The following is a 21,601-nucleotide window of genomic DNA, read 5'->3' on the forward strand; positions in this document are numbered from 1 at the left end:
GTAGGCTTACTGTGGAAATGCAAAGTTGAACCAGAGGTCAGAGGGGTGGTTGGGGCCTGGGGGCTGCCTCCCGTTCATTTTGGATTCCGAAGTAGAGGCAATCAGATTGGTAGGTGGGGGCCATGTCTTTGATCCTGTTTCAGTGGTGTCCACGGGATAATATTTTCATGAATCCCTTGTTAGGGGATAATATTTCCATGAATCCCTTGTTAGGAGGCTTCATAAGATTGAGCTTTCAAGTCATCATTTGATAAGGTACATCACTAAGGCGTCGGTTGCCTTTTTGATAAGTTATTTACCCGGCTAAAACTCAATTGGAAGCTTTACGATAAAGAATGCAGGCAAGAAGAAAGACAACGAATTAAATAGAGGTGTAAAGTGGGTCGTGTTGGGCTGGTATGGCATGGCTTATGAGTGGTCCGCATTTTGTATGGGCTGTGTTGTGCTGGCTTGTGAGTTATTATGGGCCGTGTCGCTCTCCCTGGTAAAAAATTTGTGGGGTCGGCCCGGCATGGTCCACGGCCTAGGCCCGTGCCGCCGTGCCATGCCATGCTGCGGGCTGAGCCTTGGGTCAAGTTAGGCCGTGTATCAGGCCAAAGCTATTTATTTAAAAAATTTGATAAAATTTTTAAAATTTTAATTTTATATGAATTTTATGTATACAATTGCTTATATATACAATAATTAAATAAATTAGTATAATTAATTTTTAAAAATTTATTTATTTTATTAATATATTATTATATAATCATAATTTATATAATATATGAGCCGTGTCGTGCCGACCTGTGGACCTAAAACCCCAGGCCCAGCACGACAACACATGATCGTGCTGGACTTAGCAGGGCCCATGGATTGTCGTGCCAAGCCGTGTCGAGCTGATCCAAGTTTATGCTGGGCCACGAACGGCACGGCATGATTTACACCTCTAGAGTTAAAGAATGCTGGCAAGAAGAAAGATGACAAGTCGAAGAGAAAGAAACAAAAAAGTTGGAGGAAAAATAAAGGGTATTAGATTGAATCGGATAGTGCATCTAACGTTCAATTAGATTGTAATCTTACCGGTGTTAATCTTACAGGTGAGTTTGAAATCGGATTTGAACCTGAGTTGGAGATATTATATTTTATTAACAAAATAAATGGTCATTTATTAAAGAACCAATATAGTTTCTAGAATTTAATAACACTTATCATATTATTTGTGTTTTAAACATCCCCTATAGTTTTCCATCAATTTTTTTAATCGACTTTACATTGGATGAAAGTGAAAATGAGAATTTTAACCCTAGCATCCATTGAAACAAATTTAATCAAAAGAAGGTAAAAATGAAAATGTCACATTTGCCCCTATTAAGATATATACAACCACTCTATTTCATTCTATTTAGTCAATTTTAATTTCTATCCAAAAAAATATTAGGAGTACTTTTGGAATAAATAACCATGGATTCATTCCATTTAGCATTTGCCACTCAGTTTAAGAGTACTTTTGAAATAAAAAAGTAAGTCTCTATTCCCTTGAATATTTTCTACTTAGTTTAGGTGATCATGTGATTATTTAGATTGCAAAAGTAGAAGTTCTTAATGAAAGGTTGTAAATTATAAGGGGTGTTTTGGTAAAATAAAAACTATAGGATACGTTTAAACAAATTGTGAAACTATAGTAGCATCCTAGTAAATGAGCCCAAACTATACTAAAAATGAAGTTACTATTATAAACCATCAACAAGATGAACCAAAAATAACTTGTAAGAAACTTTAACTCATAAAATTATATATTTTGTTTTTTTTTTGGTAGTTAACTTATAAATTTTGTTTAAAGAATAGTATTTAGATAGGGATTGAGTTCATCAATCAGGAAAATCGAAATTGAGTTACTTTGGAACAGATAGGGATGAATCCATATTCAATCTCATCATTAATGGACTAAATTGTATTCATCCTTAACTGGATCAAAGGGAATATCATTTGTAGCTCTAAAAACTTTACACTGCGTTTGTTTTAGATGTAAGGAGTTTCTAGTTCACTGATGGATGGAAAATGGAACCAGGAAGTTTTTGAATTTCCCACTCATGTCGTTTGATTGTCACGGGAAAATTGGTCAATGAGACTCACAATCCCATTGAGTGATTGATATTATGAGCAAATTTGAAAAATGAATCAATTTCAGAAAACGGATTGGAAGCATTTGGAGCAGTGATTCATATGAATATATAGAAAGTTTGGAAAATAAACAATTTTATCAAAAGCAACTGCATGGATATTTTAGACATTTTCTTGCCTTCAGAAAATTTTACCAAAATTCAAGAGAGAATTTAGCAACAATCAGAAACTTCAGGAAAGGTTTCAGAAATTTATCCGTTTTTTGGTAAAAAATTAGAAAAATGGTTGTGACTTTTTTAATAGAATAAAACAAGTATAGAAGTGGCCCATGCAGGTCTCGAACCTGCGACCTTCGCGTTATTAGCACGACGCTCTAACCAACTGAGCTAATAGGCCACTTAGTCAATCATTTTATTAATAACCTAATACACGTCTTAGTAAAATTATTGAGTTCACTTATTGGGCCCACTTTAGAAGGAGTACAATTGTATAAATACAAATTTGTACCAAAGTTTTTTAAACCGGACCAGACAGGGAACTGTTCTAAGGTCCGGTTGTTGGGTCAAATGGTCCAACAAAAAATGGCTAAAAATTGTTGTCTAAATTGACGGTTCAACTATCCGAGTCAACGATTTATTGACCAAAATCAATAATTTTTGCCAAAAAGCAATTTTGAGGTAAAACGAAGGTGATCGGTTCTCGATTTTTCAATCCGTTTTAAAAACCATAATATATACAATACAAATACATATCAAACAATACAAAATACAAAATTTTACACTCTACATATTTTGTATTTATACTCTTTCCAAACTAAAGCTTATGGGCTACTCTCCCTACCCCAAGAATGCACACGAACATATAACACGGCAAATGAATTATATATGGACTGGACCCTTCTCCCAGATTTGGAAGGAATCACAAAGGAAGTTAATGGCTCTAGATTTTGGAAATTGGAACACATGGTAGCTGGCTGGCACAATTGTTTTTTCTTTTCTTTCTATGGACTATGTATGACTTCTAGCTTTTTTATTGGTATTAGAAAATAGACTGCAGTACTGTCAGCATTATCTAATATATGAATCTTCTAGCTTTCTGTGTTAGATTATGTGAGTATAGGGTTGGAACGTGCTTTGTTGGCAGGTGATCTGGGCTCCTCTGCATCTGTGTATCTCTATTACTCTATATGTTAAATGAACATATACGTACGCAATTAACATCTAGTACAATACATATAAAGATACTCAATCAGATTTATGATTTATCAGTGTTTTAAAAGGCATGCCTCAGGTGCACTTTGTTAAAGGAATATTGGTAAATTTCTATAATCCCATTTCTATATGTTTAAATGAATATTGCATGTCTACTCCAAAGGTGCCTAAAAAAGGACATGATTTAACTCACAACCCATTGTGTAGTCTCATGAATAAGATTGGTAAATTTCTACTTTTTCTATTGATTTTTAAAAATGATCATATTCTTGATTTTGATAATTTCACATTTACTGGAAATAATATTAATTCATCTTTGTTAATTATTACTTTTTTCTTATATATTGGTAATTTTCTATGGAAAATTTAATCTCTTCTGGTAATATTGATATATTTTTATTAAGTTCTTGGTTAATTACTCTTAATTTCTACTAATTTATGACAATTTTAATAAATTATTGGTATATATTGGTAAATTTCTATTTTTTCTATTGATTTCTAGAAATTATCAAATTGTTTTTGGAAATACTGGTAATCTATTTTTGGTCATTTTATTGGTTATTTTCTGTTGACGATCTCTACTAATTTATGACAATATATGGTAATTTTTGATAAGTTTTTTCTATTTATATTGATTTTTGGTAATTAATATTACTTCTTAAAGATTAAAGATCATTATTTATGTTGATTTTTTCTAATTTATTATCATATTTATGTTGATTTAATTTATATATTTTAAGTTATATAAAGCATTGATTAATTTACTTTTGGGTATTGAATCTAACTAAATGAATTTTTAGTTAAATTAATATAATTAATTTTCTAACTAAAATTTTGAAATAACAATATTCATGAAATTAATTATAATTATTTAATATATAATTTATATATTAAAATTATCTGTAATAAAATAAGTTTAATATACATAATTAAATTATCTTATTAGTGACCATGTGTAATAATTATTACATTAATTAGTATAATCTAATCTATATATATTAAATTATATAAAAATTAACTATTTATTTTTGGGTTTTGAATTTTCTAAATAATTTCATTTTTAATTAATTTAGTATATCCATTAACATTAGTAATAATTATTAAAAATCACATTTAGTGGTAATTGTTATATAACTTAAATATTTTTTCTATTGAAATTACTTTGTTATTTAAGATATAAATATATATCCATTTTAATTATATAAACAATAAATTATATATTTTTATATTTTTCTTATTTGTATAGTTTAATTTGTATATTGTAAATTATTAATTTATCTTGATTTGATGAGATTTTTTGAAATTTATTATTTACAATATTGTTTAATAATCGACCATTAATAATAATATTGTTAAAATTAATAATCATAATTATAATCAAATATTATTAACTAATAATATTATCAAAAATAATACTAATCATTATATTATTATTATTATTATTATTATTATTATTATTATTATTATTATTATTACTACTATTATTATGTGGCCATGTATCAAATAACTAGGTCTCAAATGGGTCGTTGCTGGCCCATTACAAAACTAATGAAAATGGGTTGACGCCGACCCATTTTCCTTCATATTCTTCGTCCGATTAGTATAAAATGGGTTTTCTACAATAGAAAATTTTCACTTTTTTGGGTTCTCTTTTTAAGGTTTTTTCTTCCTAATCACACCTACAGTGTTCACACCATACATTCATTTCAAAAACATGGAAGAAATTCAGATTCAAGAGAAAAACTGACTGTTCCGTTCATGCCCGGTGTCCTTTCGCTCCTGTTTCTTGTCCAAAAACAACATTTCCCTCCCCTATTTTTAGTAAAAAACAATGATATTTAACATGGGTTCTACCTAGAGAAAGAAGAAAGGAGATGGGGATGTAATTTTACCTGTTTGGGCGATGATTTGGTGTTCCTTTGTCGTTGTCTTTTTTTTTTTTTGTGTTCAAAACAGAGTAACTTCACCACTATAAAAGCTATGGTGTGAAGAAAAGAAGAAAAATAGAGATTTTCATAGCTTCAAAACATAGAATGAAGAAAACAATAAGAGGATCTTTGACGTGAAGAAAAGAAGAAAGGAGAGGTTTCGGATGAGGGAAAATCTATGATGCGGAAAAGATATGGTATTGGAAGAATTATGATCAATCAAAACCCACTCATGTATTTTGACAAATAACACCTGATTGGCTACCACATTTATGATTCCACTTGATTGATCAAAAATCTTTCGGATATCATATCTTTCCGATATCATAGTCGAACCCGATGGATGATTTAGGTGGATTGATCATGAGAATACTAAAAGTGTTTCAGTTGGACATGATCTAGGAACCTCTTAAAATCAGGATGAAACATGGGTCTTGGAAAGCCATCAACATGGTCGAGAACGGATAGGAATTTGATTCGTTAGAGATAAAAAAACATCAATTAAAAAAATTAGGGTAAATTACAAATACCCCCTGTACTATGGGGTTTGTGACAAAGACCTCATGTACTTTGTTTTGTGACAAAGACCCCCTTCCATTAGCTTTCCATTGAAATCGGCCATTGCAATATTTTTTAATCCCCTCACTACCATTGTAATAAGGACAATTGGGAGAAAAACACTGTTCATCTTCCCCAACCTCACGACCTCGATTTCTCTTTTTCCCCTTTCCCTTTCTCTCCTCTTTCATTAACGCCCAAGCTGCTTTCAACAATAACAACTAAGTGGAATACTTGAAACTACGATTGCTTCATAGAAACCCGTTTGTTTCCCTAGTACAAGATCTCTCTTTGGACGCATCTCTCAGTTCTTTTCTCGACCCAACACAGCCGTAGAGCCTCCAAGGCTCCCATTGTCTCCGGCACATCGAAAGACTTTGGCTAGTATTTGGTCGATTTCAAGATCGGAACCCCACCTTAGAGCTTCCTCTTTGTGGCGGATACAGGTAGCGATCTCGTCTGGGCCAAGTGCTTTGCTTGCTGGAGGTGCATGGGCATAGGCACCCGATCGAAGGGGAGGAGAGAGGGGCATAGGTACCCGTAGAACCAGAAGCCTCAATGGTTTTTGGGGATCAAGAGATTGTCCAGTGTCGCCTGCTCCAGCTACGACACTATCTTCCTCTCCAAAGCAGCTCGACAATCGTCTGAGGCATTTAATATGTTCGCCATCCTTAATAACCCAAACAGAAACCTTGTCATAGTAGATGAAGATGATCCTGATCATGACGTCGTGCTCCTTTCCTAGGGCAGATTCGTAATTATCGTCTCTAGAAGTTCTCTTTGCTCTGCATCAAAAGCAATGGATGCCAAGGCTGGTTTCCTGTTGGAATGCAACAGACCTAGATCTGATTTTCAAGTTTATATCTCAAGCTTTCCTAATGGAAATCACTTGCATGTTTACTGGAAATCTCAAAATGCATAGATCATCGAACAAGGGTTCAACATTTCTAGCGGCGATGTTCTTGCTCTTATTCCTTCAGCGTATCCCAATATCAATCCCATTTAATATGTTCTAATTAGAAGACCTAGCCGAGCCTGTGCTGGCTCCCTCAATTACCTGCCATCCAAAGAGCGGTGGATAGGTTGAAGAAACTTGTGCCACGATTAAATCAATGCATCTTTGGGGAATGCTCAACTCCTCTGCTAGTGGCGTCAATGCCATACACGATTTTAGGGTCCTCACAAATTCTTTTATGTTCTTGAGAACCAATTGAGAGAGGAACCTCTTGGTCTTGGAGATTAGGTTATCTTCTAAGAAGTCCTCGGTCATCATCAGATACTCTCTAGTGCAACGAAGAAGAGCCACATTCCAAGACATGAGGTTGATCTTGAAGTTGTAACCGAATTTTACATTGGTCTCAAATGTCTCAGAACCGCCCGAAAAATCCAAGGGGGATATGTAGCAGGGTTCCTCTTCAATCTCAACATCAACTTCGGCATCATTTCCTTCGAGTTCTTCTCACCTTCTAACAACGTTGGATTTTTGCTCGGTTATCATCAGATGAATTTCTACTTTTTGCCATAAGGCAAAACTGAACAAACATATCAAGTAACAATTTCAATCCTGAGGAATGAGGAGAAGTAGACTAAAGGAAGTACGAAGAAGTAAAGACAGCATCAGTAGGGGACCTTATGGAGGTGGGAAGTCATGTCGTATACTTCGATCAGAATGTTTCCATGTAATCCTGTAGTACAAAACCTTTAAAAATGTGAACAATAAAATCCTCTCAGATTCTTCTTTTCTGAGAAGGGATTACCGCCACTACTGTTCATCGTGAGGTTGGGGAAAATAAACAATAGTTTTCTCCCAATTGTCCTTATTACAAGGGTAGTATGGGGATTAAAAAATATTGGAAGGCCGGATTTCAATGAAAAACTAACGGAAGGGGGTCTTTGTCTCACGGTCATCGTACAAGGGGGTCTTTGTCACAAAACAAAGTACAGGAGGGTCTTTGTCATAGACCCCATAGTACAGGAGATCTTTATAATTTACCCAAAAAATTATTTAAAAAAACCATGTTAGTTGTTGATAAGTCTAGATAACCCCACATTTGATGTTTTATGTTTTAAAATTAAAATATATTTGTTTTATGTTTTAAAAATTAAAAATAAACCACAAAACTTTAAGGGGGCATTCTTTTTTTGGATTTTGAGAGGAGGGAAAGTTGGTCAATGGGATTTTGGTTCCCATTGACCAAGATCCCATGTTCATTCTTCAGATTTATGTGGGGACCAGGGAAAGTTTATTTTCCTTGGTATCACTTACCTGATGGGACAAAAATGTCCCTTTTAATAATAGATCTTTATGGCTAAAATGGCCATTACCTTATTTACTTGGAAAATAAAAGAATATGGGTAAATGCACTTACCCGAGTAAGTGTTTCCCATGAAAAACTTGAAACCGGATTCAGTCAGTGCAAAGCCTGTTTGAACACCCATTATAGCCTTGCATTGGGAATATCTCCCCATGAAATAAAGCACAAAAGTGTAGAGATGTTCTTGATGCAAGGCTGTAAAGGCTGTTTGAACAGTGTTTGTATGGGCCTTGCACCGACTGAAGTTGATCTCAAAAAACTTACCCAGATAATTGTATTTACCCGAATAAGTAACTTACCAAAAAGCGAACGAGACCTGAGAGGATTGGGAGGTAATATGAAGAGAGTCTAAGATGATGTGGACAACTGCATTTTAAAGTATACACATATAAATTGTGTAATAAACGATTTGAGTAAACTCGAGGAACAGTGTTAACCTAGACTAATTTCAGTACATCGAATCATTGATTATTAAAAACAAATCGAGTCAACTCAGCCATAGTTGGCTCTTCCCACTCCCTACCCCCAAAGTAAAAAAAATCAAAATAAATAAAGAAAGTTTTATAAAGATTTCCCTACTTCTGCCTTTTTTTTCCCTATCTTTTCACATAGACTAAAGGATTTCCTTATTTTATCACCTCATTCTCACTAAAGAAAAAGTCTAAGAATGTAAAAAATGTATAGGACTGCAACTTGGGTAGGCTTGCCGATTGCTGAAGTTCTTCAATCTTGATTTGTGATACATGTCTTCTGGGGTGCAAATGAAATGCCACACCTGATTCACTCTCAAAAGTATTGTAGTCAATTACTGAAAAAGATCTTATACTTTCTCTGAAAATGAGAAAAAGAAAAAACTTGGGTGGACTTAAACTGATACTTTCTTCATCAAATCGAAACATTTTTGGGACTATGATTAAATTTTGGGGTTTCAAGTAGGCTTGGGCCTGAAAACTTAAGGAGATAAAGTAAAAATGCCCTTATGATAAATGAATTTTTAACTTCCAAAAGGAGATAAATCCTTAAAATAAGGAATGCAAAATGCAGCCTAAGCCTGGAAAAATCTTTGGGTAGACGGGTTGAAAAATTGGGTAGCCTAAGCCTGACCTAAGCCCTGCTTGATCTAGGCCTAAGTTTAATTTTGGTTTGATTTTATTATTTGAAGTTATAAGCTAAGAGATGATATGAACCATGAAAGGGGTAGGGGTGTCAATGGTATGTGAAAATCTGATTTCAGATTCGAAATTCGACGTAATCAAATCAAATTTGGATAGTCCAAATGTCTAACCGGTCGAATTTGGATATGACCTGATTCGATTCAATTAATACTTAAATATTTTATGATATATATATATATATATATATATATATATGTAATTAAATTATATAAATAATTTATATATTTATATAAATAAAATATTTATTCGATTAAATATTTAAATACTTTATTCGATTTGAACTCAATCCGTTTACACCCATAGACAGGGGTAGTTTGGAGTTATATGACCCTGCAAATGGTTGTGACTTTTCTATTCAGTGTTTTGAAACCGTCATTGACCTAGACAATCGGACAGTTCAGCTCAGAAACCATCTAGGCAACTGGTTCTATTTTACCCTTAACTCGTTCCTGGGTCAAAAACCATTGATTTGGTCAAAGAACCACTGACTCGAATGGTTGACCTATCGACCCATTCAAATTAGACAGCGGTTCATGGTTTAAAAGGAGGTAAACGAGATTGAAGAATGACCTTTGAGACAAGAATGACATCAGATCTGAGATTGTCCTAGAGAGAGAGAGAGAGAGAGAGAGAGAGAGAGAAGAATGACCTCAGATTTGATGCTCGGAGCCTCGGATGTTGCATTGCTGTTGCCGTTGCCATCACCATTGCCAGTGAATGTCGAGTGATCCTCCTCCTCCTCCTCCTCATTTGTCCCTCCTTCCATTCTTTTGTTTTTTCCTTTCTCTCCTCCCAACAACCAGATATATCTCTTTCTCTTGATAAAAGACTAAACCGTCTGAACAGTTTAACTTGGATGGTCAAGCCGCTGACCAGAACGGTTCCATTTTTAGGTCAATTTTTCAAACCTTGTTTCTAATAAAAAAGTAACTAAAGAAATGGCCCATGCAGGTACCAAACCCGCGACCTTTGTGTTTTTAGCACAACGCTCTAACCAGCTGAGCTAATAGGCCATTTTGTTAGGCATTTTTTAGGTAACAACCCATTTTGTTAGCCCTTTTGTTAATAACCTATAGAAAATGCATGCTCCTTGAAGTCATTCACACCTCTTGAGGCTGCTCTCCCTACTCTCTAGTGGCTTAGGCTAATGTACAATGTTGCGAAGATTTTTTTTTTTAATATTAACACAACAGGATATCTATGATGTGGTAAAGTTATGGTACTGGAAGAGTTTTGATCAATCAAAAGATTCAAAACCTACTCATGAATTTTGATAAATAACATCTGATTGGCTACAACGTTTATGATACCAATTGATTGGTTAGAATCTTTTTATATATCATCAAGGTTCAAAATATCGATTCACCGGTAGAGGTGTATTGGACAGTATTGTTTTTTTTTTTAGTTTTTTCAAATCTGGTTTAGAGGGAACGGTTTAAGGTCCGTCCACCCCTTGAACCGGTCAAAACCCCGATACACCCTCTATAGGGGTATATCAGGAAGCTCCTGATACGATATGTATCAATCGATTCGGGCCAATATGTGTCAATATTTTGAACATTGGATATCATATCTTTCTGTTATCATAATTAATCATGGGACTCGATTCCACGTCTTTGCTGGGGCTACCCAACTAACATGCCAACCGAGCCACCACTTAGTTGGCATGTCGCTATAAGGCCTTTTTCAAACCGAACTGATAGTATCACTCCACTCCTTGGTGGCCAAGTCATGTACAAAGGCAAGAAATGGTTTGAAGTGATTTGCTTCGAGGGAGTACCAAATAATCAAAATTCAATCTCTCTCTCTCTCTCTCTCTCTCCAAAGTACTGAACTGAATGAACTGAATAAGTGAATATTACAGGCATACCACTACGGAATACCAGCCATATCCTCACATTATAAATACAATTAGGGTTGTTCATAAGTAGACCCAAACCGACCAAACCGACCACCCCGAGTCGGTCGGGTTTTCTTTAGTGTCGGTCAGTTTCGAGTTACTAAAAAGCATAAACCGATGGGTCGGTTCGGTTTCGGTTTCCACACATGAAAACCAAAACCGAACTGACCCAAACCGATTTAGTTCCTAGTTAGTATTTAGTAGTTAGTACCTAACTTAGTTTCTACTTTCTAGTTACTTATAGTTACTTATAGTTTGTACTTTCTAGTATTCTCTTTAGGAATGCCATTAATGGCAAGCATTGCAAGACAAGGAATGCCATTAATGCCATTAATAGCTTTTTGCATTTTTTTTGGAAGGTTTAAAGATAGGATCCTATTCTCTAAGGTCCTTTATACAAATAGGTAATTACAATCAGGTGTCTTTTTAACTTAGATTAGTAGCCTTCTTAAAAATTCCAAATTCCAGTCTTCTTTTTCTAACACAAATTGACTTTCTCTTTTCTTGGTAACTTCTAACTTGGTCCACCCTTACTCCCTTAGCCCCTCAACTCAAGCACCCAAACCGACTCAAACCGATCAGGTTGGTTTTGCCTATCATAGGGTCGGTTTCGGTTTCATTTTCAGGCAACTCGACCAGGTCGGGCCAGTTGGAAAAACAACAGTAAACCGATCCAACCCGACCCGTGAACAACCCTAGATACAATATCATTAGAAGGATTATCGAAGTAATGACTATGACGATTTTGATCAAAGGCTATGTCAACTAATCTATCAACACATCTATTAGTTTTCCTATAATGGTGAACTAGATAGAATTAAAGATGTACATTGATCTGCTTGGAAAAAAAATATGTACATTGATCTATGAACTCTAAAGTGGCTTTAAATAAAGACTCAATTTGTCATTCAGGTAGGGCTATTAATTGGATTGGATTTGGTCCAATCTGGTCCAATCCAATACTGGTCCATTTATAAATGGACTGGACTAAATCTAGTCTAAATCCATACAAACCAAGTTCAATCCAGTCCAAATAAAATGTAAATTGGCAGGATTGAGTCCAATCCAATCCAAATTGAACCAAATACCAAAATAACATGAGAAATCTTGAAAATATATAAAAAACTACACTTGTTGCAATCCAATACAATCCAATTAAAATGTAAACGTAAGTGTTTTTGTAAAAATACTTTTATATAAGTGCTTTCAAAAAGTACTTTCATAAAATTACCTTTATAAAAGTGTTTTCACAAAAATACTTTTATAAAATTGTTTTCGTGTAAAAGTGCTTTTGTAAAAGTATTTATAAAAGTGTTTTTATGCTTTCATGAAAGTGCTTTCATAAAATTATTTTAATAAAAGTGCTTTCATATACTTACTTTTATAAAAGTGTTTTCATATAAAAGTACTTTTATAAAAGTGCTTTCATAAAATTACTTTATAAAAATGCTTTTGTAAAAGTGCTTTCGTGTAAGAGTGCTTTAGTAAAAGTACTTTTCATAAAATTACTTTTATAAAAGTGTTTTTGTAAAGTACTTTCGTAAAAGCACTTTCACTATAGTGTTTTATGCCAACTTCAATTTGATCAGCTTCAAATTGGACAAAGGTTTGACCTCATGATCGGATCATTGAAAATTTGGTTTAGGTCCGATATAGACCAATAAGAATATAGACCAATTTATTTTGGATTGGCCCAATCCAATAATTATAACGGACTGTCCAAATCCGATTTAATAAATTTTTTATCGGATTGGATCCAATCCAAAATTGGTCCATTAACACCCCTACATTTAAGACATCATCGAGAGCTGAGAGTAGTAACAATTGATAGAGAGGTTGACCTGGACGGTTGGAGCATTTTGTCTAAAAACTGGCTAGGCAACTGGTTTCACCCCTGAATCATTCTGTTGCCAAAAATTGTTGACTTGGTTACCAACTTTCTGATTCGACCGGTTGATAAAACCTGACATATTCAACCTGCATAATGGTTTTTGAGAATTACAATTTTTTATCTAAACAGGCTGATATGTTCGTCGAACCACTGACCCTAAAACTAGCGGTCAAATTGGTCTGGTTCCGGGTCAATTTTGAAAACATTGATCCATTATACTCTTAAATTGAGTTGCAAGACCTAACAAAAATGGATGTGCAAAAAATATTCAAAATTACTTTAAAACCTGACTTGCCCACACAGGCCCAACCAACCTGTCCGAGGACAGCCGGAATTCTCTTAGGTTAAGCTCGGTATGAACCTGGGCTGATAAACTCAGGCTAGCTTGACCTTAGGTTGGTCCATGCCTGAGTTCGAGGTTTGAATTTTAGAATTGGACCTGGTTTGATCGTCAAATCCAATCCAACCAGCCTGAGTTACACCCTAACTGTAACCAATCACCATATCGCTGGTGCAAATATTCGTAGGCAGGCATACTTGTTTTGTGATAAAGCGGAAAGGATTTGTCACAAGCGAGTCTTGGGTCGATAGGATGCTTCGAAAACAAAACTGGAGAAAGTTTGTCTGGAAAAAAAAAATTTGGTAAACACAAACCTTATTACCACAACAAACAATCAAGAATTCACCCGTCTACATACAAATTAATAAATCCGGAGAAGAGTAAAAACTACTCTGATCTGTTCCATTCAATCAAAAAAAAAAAAAAGAAAAAAAATCGAGAAAAGACATATATTAATATTAGGGGATGTTGCTGATGAGGTTAAACATGCAGAAGAGCAAGAAGAGCAGATTAATCCTTTCTGTTCATGCAACGCTTGGCGTTCTGGGCATTTCCTTTGATGGATTCCTTCGCGTCTTCGCTCTTTCCGATCACTGTTTCCTTGATCTTCTGGGAGGTCTCCTTGGTCGTTTCCCAAGCCTCTTGGGCTGTTTCTTTTGCTTTCTCTGCAAGGTCTTGTGCTGTTTCTGATACCTTGCCCGTGACCTCTTTGGCCTTCTGCGTCATCTACACATCCAATCAAAGACAAAAAATTACAGTAATTAATCGAATATATTCTCTCAATTATCTCTGCAACCTTTTGGGCTTTCTGGGTCATCTAGACTCCCAAACAAGGTAAAAAAATTTCAGTAATCGATCGAACATATTCTTTAAATTATCCGCGACCTCTTTGGCTTTCTGGATCGTCTCGACATCCAAATTAATAAGGCCAAAAGTTTTTAGTAATCAATCGAATATATTATCTCAATTTTCTAAATGAATAAACTACTTGATAAAACCATGAAGTCAACACATTCAAGCATTATCTCATATGCAAGGATCAAAGTATAGTCTAGTATCAGGTAGGAAATTTTATATAGATAATATAATTATATTATTAACAATACTATAAATAATGTATAAATATATAAGAATTATATATGAAAAATATATCACAATTAATATAGCATGATGCAAATATATTATACAATATTATTGATAATGCATCAATTAAAAGTCCACTACACAAATTATATGGAGTTTTACAAATTAATACATGTGCAAAGCGATTATTACTTTATTTTCTATTAAAGTCCAAGGCATAAAATATATGCAATTATTACGTTTGAATTATTATATTAATTTGTTTTCTATTTTACTATTTTTAGTTTATAACATTAACAAAAAAATCAACTAAAAATTAATTCTCAAATGTTTGATAAATAATACTTTATTTTTGTAAATAATAAGTATATTATTATGAAATATAAACTAAAATATCAATTAATAATTTATAAAAATAAATAATCTTAACTTAAAATATATATCAAACCTATTAAAAATTTGAAGATACATATCATATAAAAATTCATAAATTTTAATTATTAAAATAATTATTCTATTATTAATATTTTATTTTTAAAAAATTTAAAAAATAAAAAACAAACAATCTTAGTTACCTGTTCCGTTGTAGAGCAGGCCTTATCTTTCATTTCTTCGCCAGTCCTCTTCATATCTCTGCCCGCTTGCTTCGCTGTATTGCTGGCCTTGTCGCAAGCATCGGAAGCCTCTTGTTTGGCGCTTGCCTGTGATAGAAACTCAAACTTCTGTCAACTGGGATTACTGAAAATTACCATTATTGCCAGTGTGATGAACACCCAATTCAATTAAACCGTAATTCTCGTACTACAAACTACAAATATTCAATTCAGTAAGAGTTGTTCAGATGTGATTGTCGTCAGATTCTGATCCACCGAGAATCTGACACACTACATAAAACTAGGAAACCGATCGAACTTACTTGTAGAGGTCTTGGGGCAGCAGTGACAAAACTTCTGAGGCATCTTCTCGTTACCGAGGATTCAATTTGACGGAATTTGGGAACTGAGATTATTAGGGTCATGCTCGCCATCATTTGCTGTTCCTTGTTGTTTCTTTTTTATTCTTTTGTGGAACAGAAAACACGAATATGAAAACTCTCGGTTCCTCCTTAATGTATATATAAATGCAAAGGATGGTTGAGGGAGCCTACGGTTTGCCACGTGGAAAACTGTTTGACGTGCGTTGGACGTCGCATATTTTGCTCTTTTATGTGGTTAAATAACTGTCTGAAGTCGGAACATTCGGTACGACCCGATCTGTGAACACTCTAAGGTGGGGAGGGATGATCCTCCAACAAAGAGATTGTTTAAATATTGAGCATTGCCTTCAAAGATAGCAGAAGAGATCCCAAAAGAACTTTGTGAGTTTAATAAAAAGAATCTGATAATGATTAATTACCATTTCTATTCTATTAGGTTATTCCGGTATTAGTTATCACTAAACCTGTTCCCAACCCATTTACCCCAGAAATGGAGTATTTTTAAGGGATGGATGTGCCTTTTTATGAGGGGAAGTTGCCCTTAGACTCATGCAATGCACATATTCGTGCTAAAAGATGCCCATGTTTTATGAGGCAATGACTACATTTGTTTTTTTATTAAAAAAAATTGAATTGGTTGTGGGTGAGTCTAATTAAATAACTTTATATTTGTTTTTTTTTTATATTTTCAATTCAAAATTTAATTTTTGAATACCATTGAGACCCCTAATTGGGAAATAATATAAAGAGGATACTATAAGATGGCGTGGGCAATTGCATTTTAATTAAGTATACACAAATATAAATTACCGAGAAAACAATTTGAGTCAACTCGGGGAGCCTTGTTCCCCTTTATGCCCCAAACCTACATTCCTACCCCATCTCTCATGGTTGGTCCCTTCACTTCATGGCCCCTCCCCTCTGTCCCCACCCCTACCCCGAAAGAAAGAAAAAAAAATCTAAAGGGTGCATTTGGAAACGATGCAAATAAGTGTGAATGTAAATATGTAGTATAAAATGGTCTATTTAAATTGTAAAGTTGGGTTAGTTTTGCACTGATAAATTTATCTTCTTACCAAACAGATTTTTAGTTGTAATGGATACAAATATGAATTTCAATAAAATATATGTTTTTTTTTATCAAAAACCCACTTGAATGTAAATTTACTTATTTTTTAATATTGATGTACTTTTACATCTTATTATATGTAATGTTGCCAAACACAGGCAAAAGTGAACCAGAGTGCAAATTTTTCCCTGAACTGGGATTTACACTCCGTTTGCATCATTTCCAAATGCAGCCAAAGGAACAAAACAATTTTCTTATTTTATCACCTCTTTGTTACTAAGGCTCCATTTATTTGCGATACAAACGCCGAACCGGGGTATTTATATACCACGATTCGCGTTTGCGAGCATTTGTTTGATATATAAAAAAATAATGATTATCATATCAAAACTGTATTTTCTAACACTTTTATATTCTGAAAAGAGCACATTATTGTACCTATTTTTTGGATACAATTTTGTGTTCTTTTGATAATTACCTTTTTGACCAAAGTTAAGGCATTGGAACATAAGATAGTTAGAGCATTTAATGATAGGCCCACACTTTGCACCGATTTCAAACAAATAAGATGAGTGTAAAAATGGTTTAAAATGTGAACCGTGTTTGCATTCATGAACCGAAAAAAAGGGTAAATATGCAATGTACATATTTGTGTTTGTATTGCAACCAAACACAACTTAAAGAAAGTTTAAGAATGTAAATAATGTATAGGACAGCCACTTCGGTAGGCTTGCTGTTTGCAGAAGTTGTACCTCCTATCTTTAACCTTGATTTGTGATAAATGTCTACTGTGGTGCAAGTTAAATGAAATGAGACACTTGGGTGATATTTGGCATCGATACCGTTTTCTGAGAAAACGACGCCTTATAAATGCCATATCAGAGAAAACGGTGTTTCAAACAATGCGCTCTTATTTGGTACCACTACCAAAAAAAAACGGCCTAGGCCGATAGTTTTCTTCCGGCGGTCTTAACTAATGTCAGGAAAGGTTGGCAAATCCGAACAAAAAATGATCCATTTACTAGCCGGCACTCAAATTTTAATTAAAACAGATAACGTTTGTTATTGACAAATAAAATTAAAAATAATAAAAATTCAATATATAATTTTAGGGGTCCCGCCAAAACGGTTAAGTTTCGCGAAGAGAGGGATCGTTAATACCAAACTACGAATCTCGCAAAAAAAAAAATTGGTTTCCATGAATCTCGATGTCATTATCCATGACTCTCTCTCTCTCTCTCTCTCTCTGTATTTCTCAGTCTCTTCAACTCTCGTCTTCAATCGCGTAAAGCAAGTTCAAAATCCTTGCGCTTGGGGTTGGGTAGGAGATTGAAAGTGGTCAGAGTGAGTGCAGCAGAGATAAGTTTGGTGCTGCCTCTTCATCCATGTTTATGAGGAGTGGTCTCTCTGGGAGTCAACCTAGGAAAGCCTGGCGAATTCTTCGACTGCATCCATGAGATCACTGCTGCTCTCCCCTTCACTAGGATGACTGATTCCTCAGCCTACAGAGTCGATACCACGTCCCGTCTCACCCAATGGAGGATCGACAGCTTGGCTTCCTGCGCCTACAGGAAATTCGATCCTTTCAAGATGGGCAACTGGAATTGGTGAGACATCCAATCAATTATTGCCTTTCCCCAATTTCAACAAACTTTTCGAATGATCGTTTCTTTATCTCTCAAAGATAGAAAATTGCATTTTTTTTCTTTTCAGTTTAATCCATTCTATTCTGTATACAAAGTTAAAAAATGAAATGACCTTTTTTTGCGTGCTCTCTCTCTCTCTCTCTGTGCTTATCTTTGTAACATTGCATCCTTCATCATTCCAGTCGTATGTTCTTTGGGAGATCGAAAGCCACTGGTTCATCCGGGTAACTGCACAATATTTTTTTACTTGAGCCTAATTAGTTAAGTTCCCCTTTTTTCTAAAACAGCATATCCATGGCAAAAGAACAGCTTCTTACTTTCTTCGTGAACTTGTTTCATGTTACTTGAGATTGCAGGAATAACAAACAAACAAACAAATAAAGAGTAACGACAATTTTGTTTGGGTGATTGATACTCCGTTAATCGGGAAGTTCATTATTGACGTCCAGTTCCTTGATTTGAAGATCTCATCGCCAAACGTATGATTCTCTCTCTCTCTCTCTCTCTCTCTGCCATCTTTTCCCTTAAGTGTTACCCCCCCCCCCCCCCTCTCTCTATTTCCCAGTTCAATTCTGTTCAACAAAAGAAAACTAAGTATTACTAATAGATAGAAGGTTGATTGCTGTAACAAATAAATAAATGCCCTTAACTTCTATTCTGGATGAATTTTGAAACTTCTGGTCTTACAATTGCAAGTTTGCAACATCAGAGGAGGACTATAATCATCTGAAGTATCAATCTTGCAGATAACCTGAACATCTCATGCCACCTTTTCTAAATTAATGCTGATAGTTCAGATGATTGCTGTCCAACCAAGCCTTGTCCCAAAAGATTTTCCATATAGAAAAGTTAAATGGAGTTGCATTCTGTGTATGTGTTGCACATTGTGGCTATGAGAAATTAGAGACATTCTGATGCCATTTAAGACTACAGGCTACTCATTTAGCTAAGATTTTTAGTCCAGGAAAGCTTTGTTACTTGCCTGTATTCCTTGACTCCTCTCTCGGTTGTGATTTGTCATGTAATATACAGGCTTTCACAGACATGTCAATTGAAGCTTGCCAGGCTTTCCTGAACTACATCTATGGCAACATCCAACAGGATGAGTTTCTGACCCACCGGCTTGCACTTCTCCGTGCAGGTGAAAAGTATGACATCTATGACCTGAAAGAAGCATGCCATGAGAGCCTTCTAGAAGACATTGACACTAAGAATGTACTTGAGAGATTACAGAATGCTTCTCTCTATCAATTGCCAAGGCTAAAGAGTAGTTGCATGAGGTATCTCGTGAAATTTGGTAAGATATTTGACATTCGAGATGATTTTAATGCTTTTCTACAATGTGCCGATAGGGACCTCATAGCTGAGATCTTCCATGAGATTCTTGCAACCTTGAAAGGCTTCTAAAATTTGCTCAAGGAAAAGGTAATGAAGTGTGCTTATGTGTAGTGTTCTATGTAATTATTTCCATGCAGATGGATAACTGGGCTTCTGGTGACAGACTTGATGAACATCGACACATCAGGAATTCTTGCATTAGAAGAGCTTCATATGGTTTCTCATGGTATAGAAGCTAAAGATGAACAATCTCTGGTTTCCCAGAAACCTTGCTTGTAAGGAGTTGCTTCATAAGGAGTGGGTTTCATCATGAATCCTTGCATTAGAAGAGCTTCATAAGGAGTTGCTTGTAATCCATGTACAGGTAGGGGTGTTTTAGGATTATCAATCCCTGGTTGCCCTGAAACGTTCCAATTATTCCAACAAGATGAACAATCCGGGGAAGAAGGTTGTAGAAGCCAAAGATCAAGGGATGAAGGCAGTAGCAGTCAACGATCAAGGGATGAAGGCAGTAGCAGTCAAAGATCAAGGGAACAAGAAATTGTCATAGATCAATAAATTGTATTTGAACAATTTGCAAATTGCAAGTGAAAAAAATAGTATTTTAGTTTTCTTTATAAATTGTTATAATGATTAATCTTTATATTAATAGATTGAGTTTTACATTTAATCTTTTATTTAAGTTGTTTAAGTTTTCATATATCAATTTGCAAGAGTGTATTAAGTATATATTATAGTGGTGGATCAATAAAGTGCACATATAAAAAAATGTTGAAAATAGCATATAAAAGAAATTAAAAAACAGTGATCAAAGCCGGCGATCACCTAATCGCCACCATAGCTATACACATAAGGCTTATAAGGCGGTGGTTCAGACTGCCGCCTGAAGGGGCAGGCTAATTTTTTACAAATTTTATGCTGGCGGTCGAGACCGCCGCCTAAAGGAGCACGTCAATTTTAAAAATAAAGACGGCGGTTTAGACCGCCGTAAAAGAGCAGGGTTTTTACTTGAACCTACTCCGGCGGTCCATGATTTCTATAGCGGCGGTCCGGACCGCCAGAACACATGTAAATAGCAAATCCAACCGGCGGTCCGCTTTTTGTACCTGCAGTTTGTTATGCCGGTATTTATAATACCTCTAAAAAATATTTATTTATTTTATTTTCATTGCTGGCGGTTTAGGACCGCCATTATAATACAGGATGGCCGGCAATTTTGGAAAACCACCGATAATGGCTTAATTTAATGGTCCAAATTGGTACCACATTTACCGGCGGTTTTGAATAGATATTGGAGCGGTCATGACTTTCCCCAACGGTGACTATACCAGCAAAGAAAGACCGCTGGTAAACCGTCAGCTAAAATCAAAGCAGACGGTCGGAAACCTCTTTTTTGTAGTGAATATTTTTCCAAAAAAAAAAATGTTGCTCCAGACCATGCCTTGGAAATCAGGAAAGTATGTCTGAAGCAACACCAAATTCAATATTTTTTGAAAAATTTGTGCATTGCTGCCAGCAATACAGTGATGTGGCATCATCTTGGACATTGGATATTATAAATCAATGTTGAAAGCATTGCTGCTAGCAATGGTACCAAACAAAATCAATGTTGTTTTCTCAGAAAACACCTTTGTGACAGCACTGGTTCCAAACAAAAAATAAGCCCACATACCCAACACAGTTTTTATGAGAAAACGGTATGACATTCCGAACACCGATGCCAAACACCTACCTGATTGTAAAGTTTGCTTTATCTTGTTTTACACTGATTATGTGGTCAGTTCCACATTGTTTATTGAATCACTCTCCATAACTATTTTAGTCACTTAATGAAAAGCTTTTATACTTTCTCTAAAAAAAAAAAAAACTTGGGTGGACTTAACCTGAGACTTAGGATTAAATTTTGGGGTTTCAATCTGGTCTGGGCCTGAAAACTTAAGCCCGACAAATTCTTTGGACAGACATAGGTTGAAAATTTGGGTAGCCTGAGTATGAGTGCCTGACATAAGCCCGGCTTGACCTAGGTCTGAGTTTATTTTTTATTTAATTTTGAAGCTATATGCTAAGA

The 21,601-nt window shown here is 34.9% G+C and overlaps 1 protein-coding gene, 2 non-coding genes and 1 pseudogene across 3 annotated transcripts; all 4 read right to left on the bottom strand.

Annotated features, from left to right (window-relative positions):
- Positions 1-2,425: 2,425 nt before the first annotated feature.
- On the bottom strand, positions 2,426-2,499 carry TRNAI-AAU (transfer RNA isoleucine (anticodon AAU)). The gene has a single exon. It is a non-coding gene; the product is annotated as a tRNA-Ile (tRNA).
- A 3,856-nt stretch (positions 2,500-6,355) lies between these two features.
- On the bottom strand, positions 6,356-10,056 carry LOC148878554 (BTB/POZ domain-containing protein At5g66560-like; annotated as a pseudogene).
- Positions 10,057-10,229: 173 nt separating this feature from the next.
- TRNAF-AAA (transfer RNA phenylalanine (anticodon AAA)) lies at positions 10,230-10,303 on the bottom strand. The gene has a single exon. It is a non-coding gene; the product is annotated as a tRNA-Phe (tRNA).
- Positions 10,304-13,700: 3,397 nt separating this feature from the next.
- Positions 13,701-15,600, bottom strand: LOC148878556 (uncharacterized). The gene is made up of 3 exons (XM_088956475.1): positions 15,421-15,600; positions 15,080-15,205; positions 13,701-14,147 (listed from the first exon to the last, which is right to left on the bottom strand). Exons 1-3 carry the CDS (start codon positions 15,532-15,534, stop codon positions 13,932-13,934), a joined length of 456 nt encoding a protein of 151 aa, XP_088812601.1. The 5' UTR covers positions 15,535-15,600; the 3' UTR covers positions 13,701-13,931.
- Positions 15,601-21,601: the final 6,001 nt, after the last annotated feature.

Source organism: Nelumbo lutea, chromosome 1 (genome assembly GCF_056320005.1).
Source record: "Nelumbo lutea isolate HS-2025 chromosome 1, American lotus-T2T, whole genome shotgun sequence".
NCBI classification, from domain to species: Eukaryota; Viridiplantae; Streptophyta; class Magnoliopsida; order Proteales; family Nelumbonaceae; genus Nelumbo; species Nelumbo lutea.

Bases quoted from the DNA above. Each gene is read 5' to 3' on its own strand.
- LOC148878556 (XM_088956475.1), bottom strand. From the start codon at position 15,534: ATGATGGCGAGCATGACCCTAATAATCTCAGTTCCCAAATTCCGTCAA. The intron at 15,206-15,420 runs GTAAGTTCGATC...TTTCTATCACAG, and splicing joins CTGCCCCAAGACCTCTACAA to GCAAGCGCCAAACAAGAGGC. The intron at 14,148-15,079 runs GTAACTAAGATT...TTGGATGTGTAG, and splicing joins CCTGCTCTACAACGGAACAG to ATGACGCAGAAGGCCAAAGA.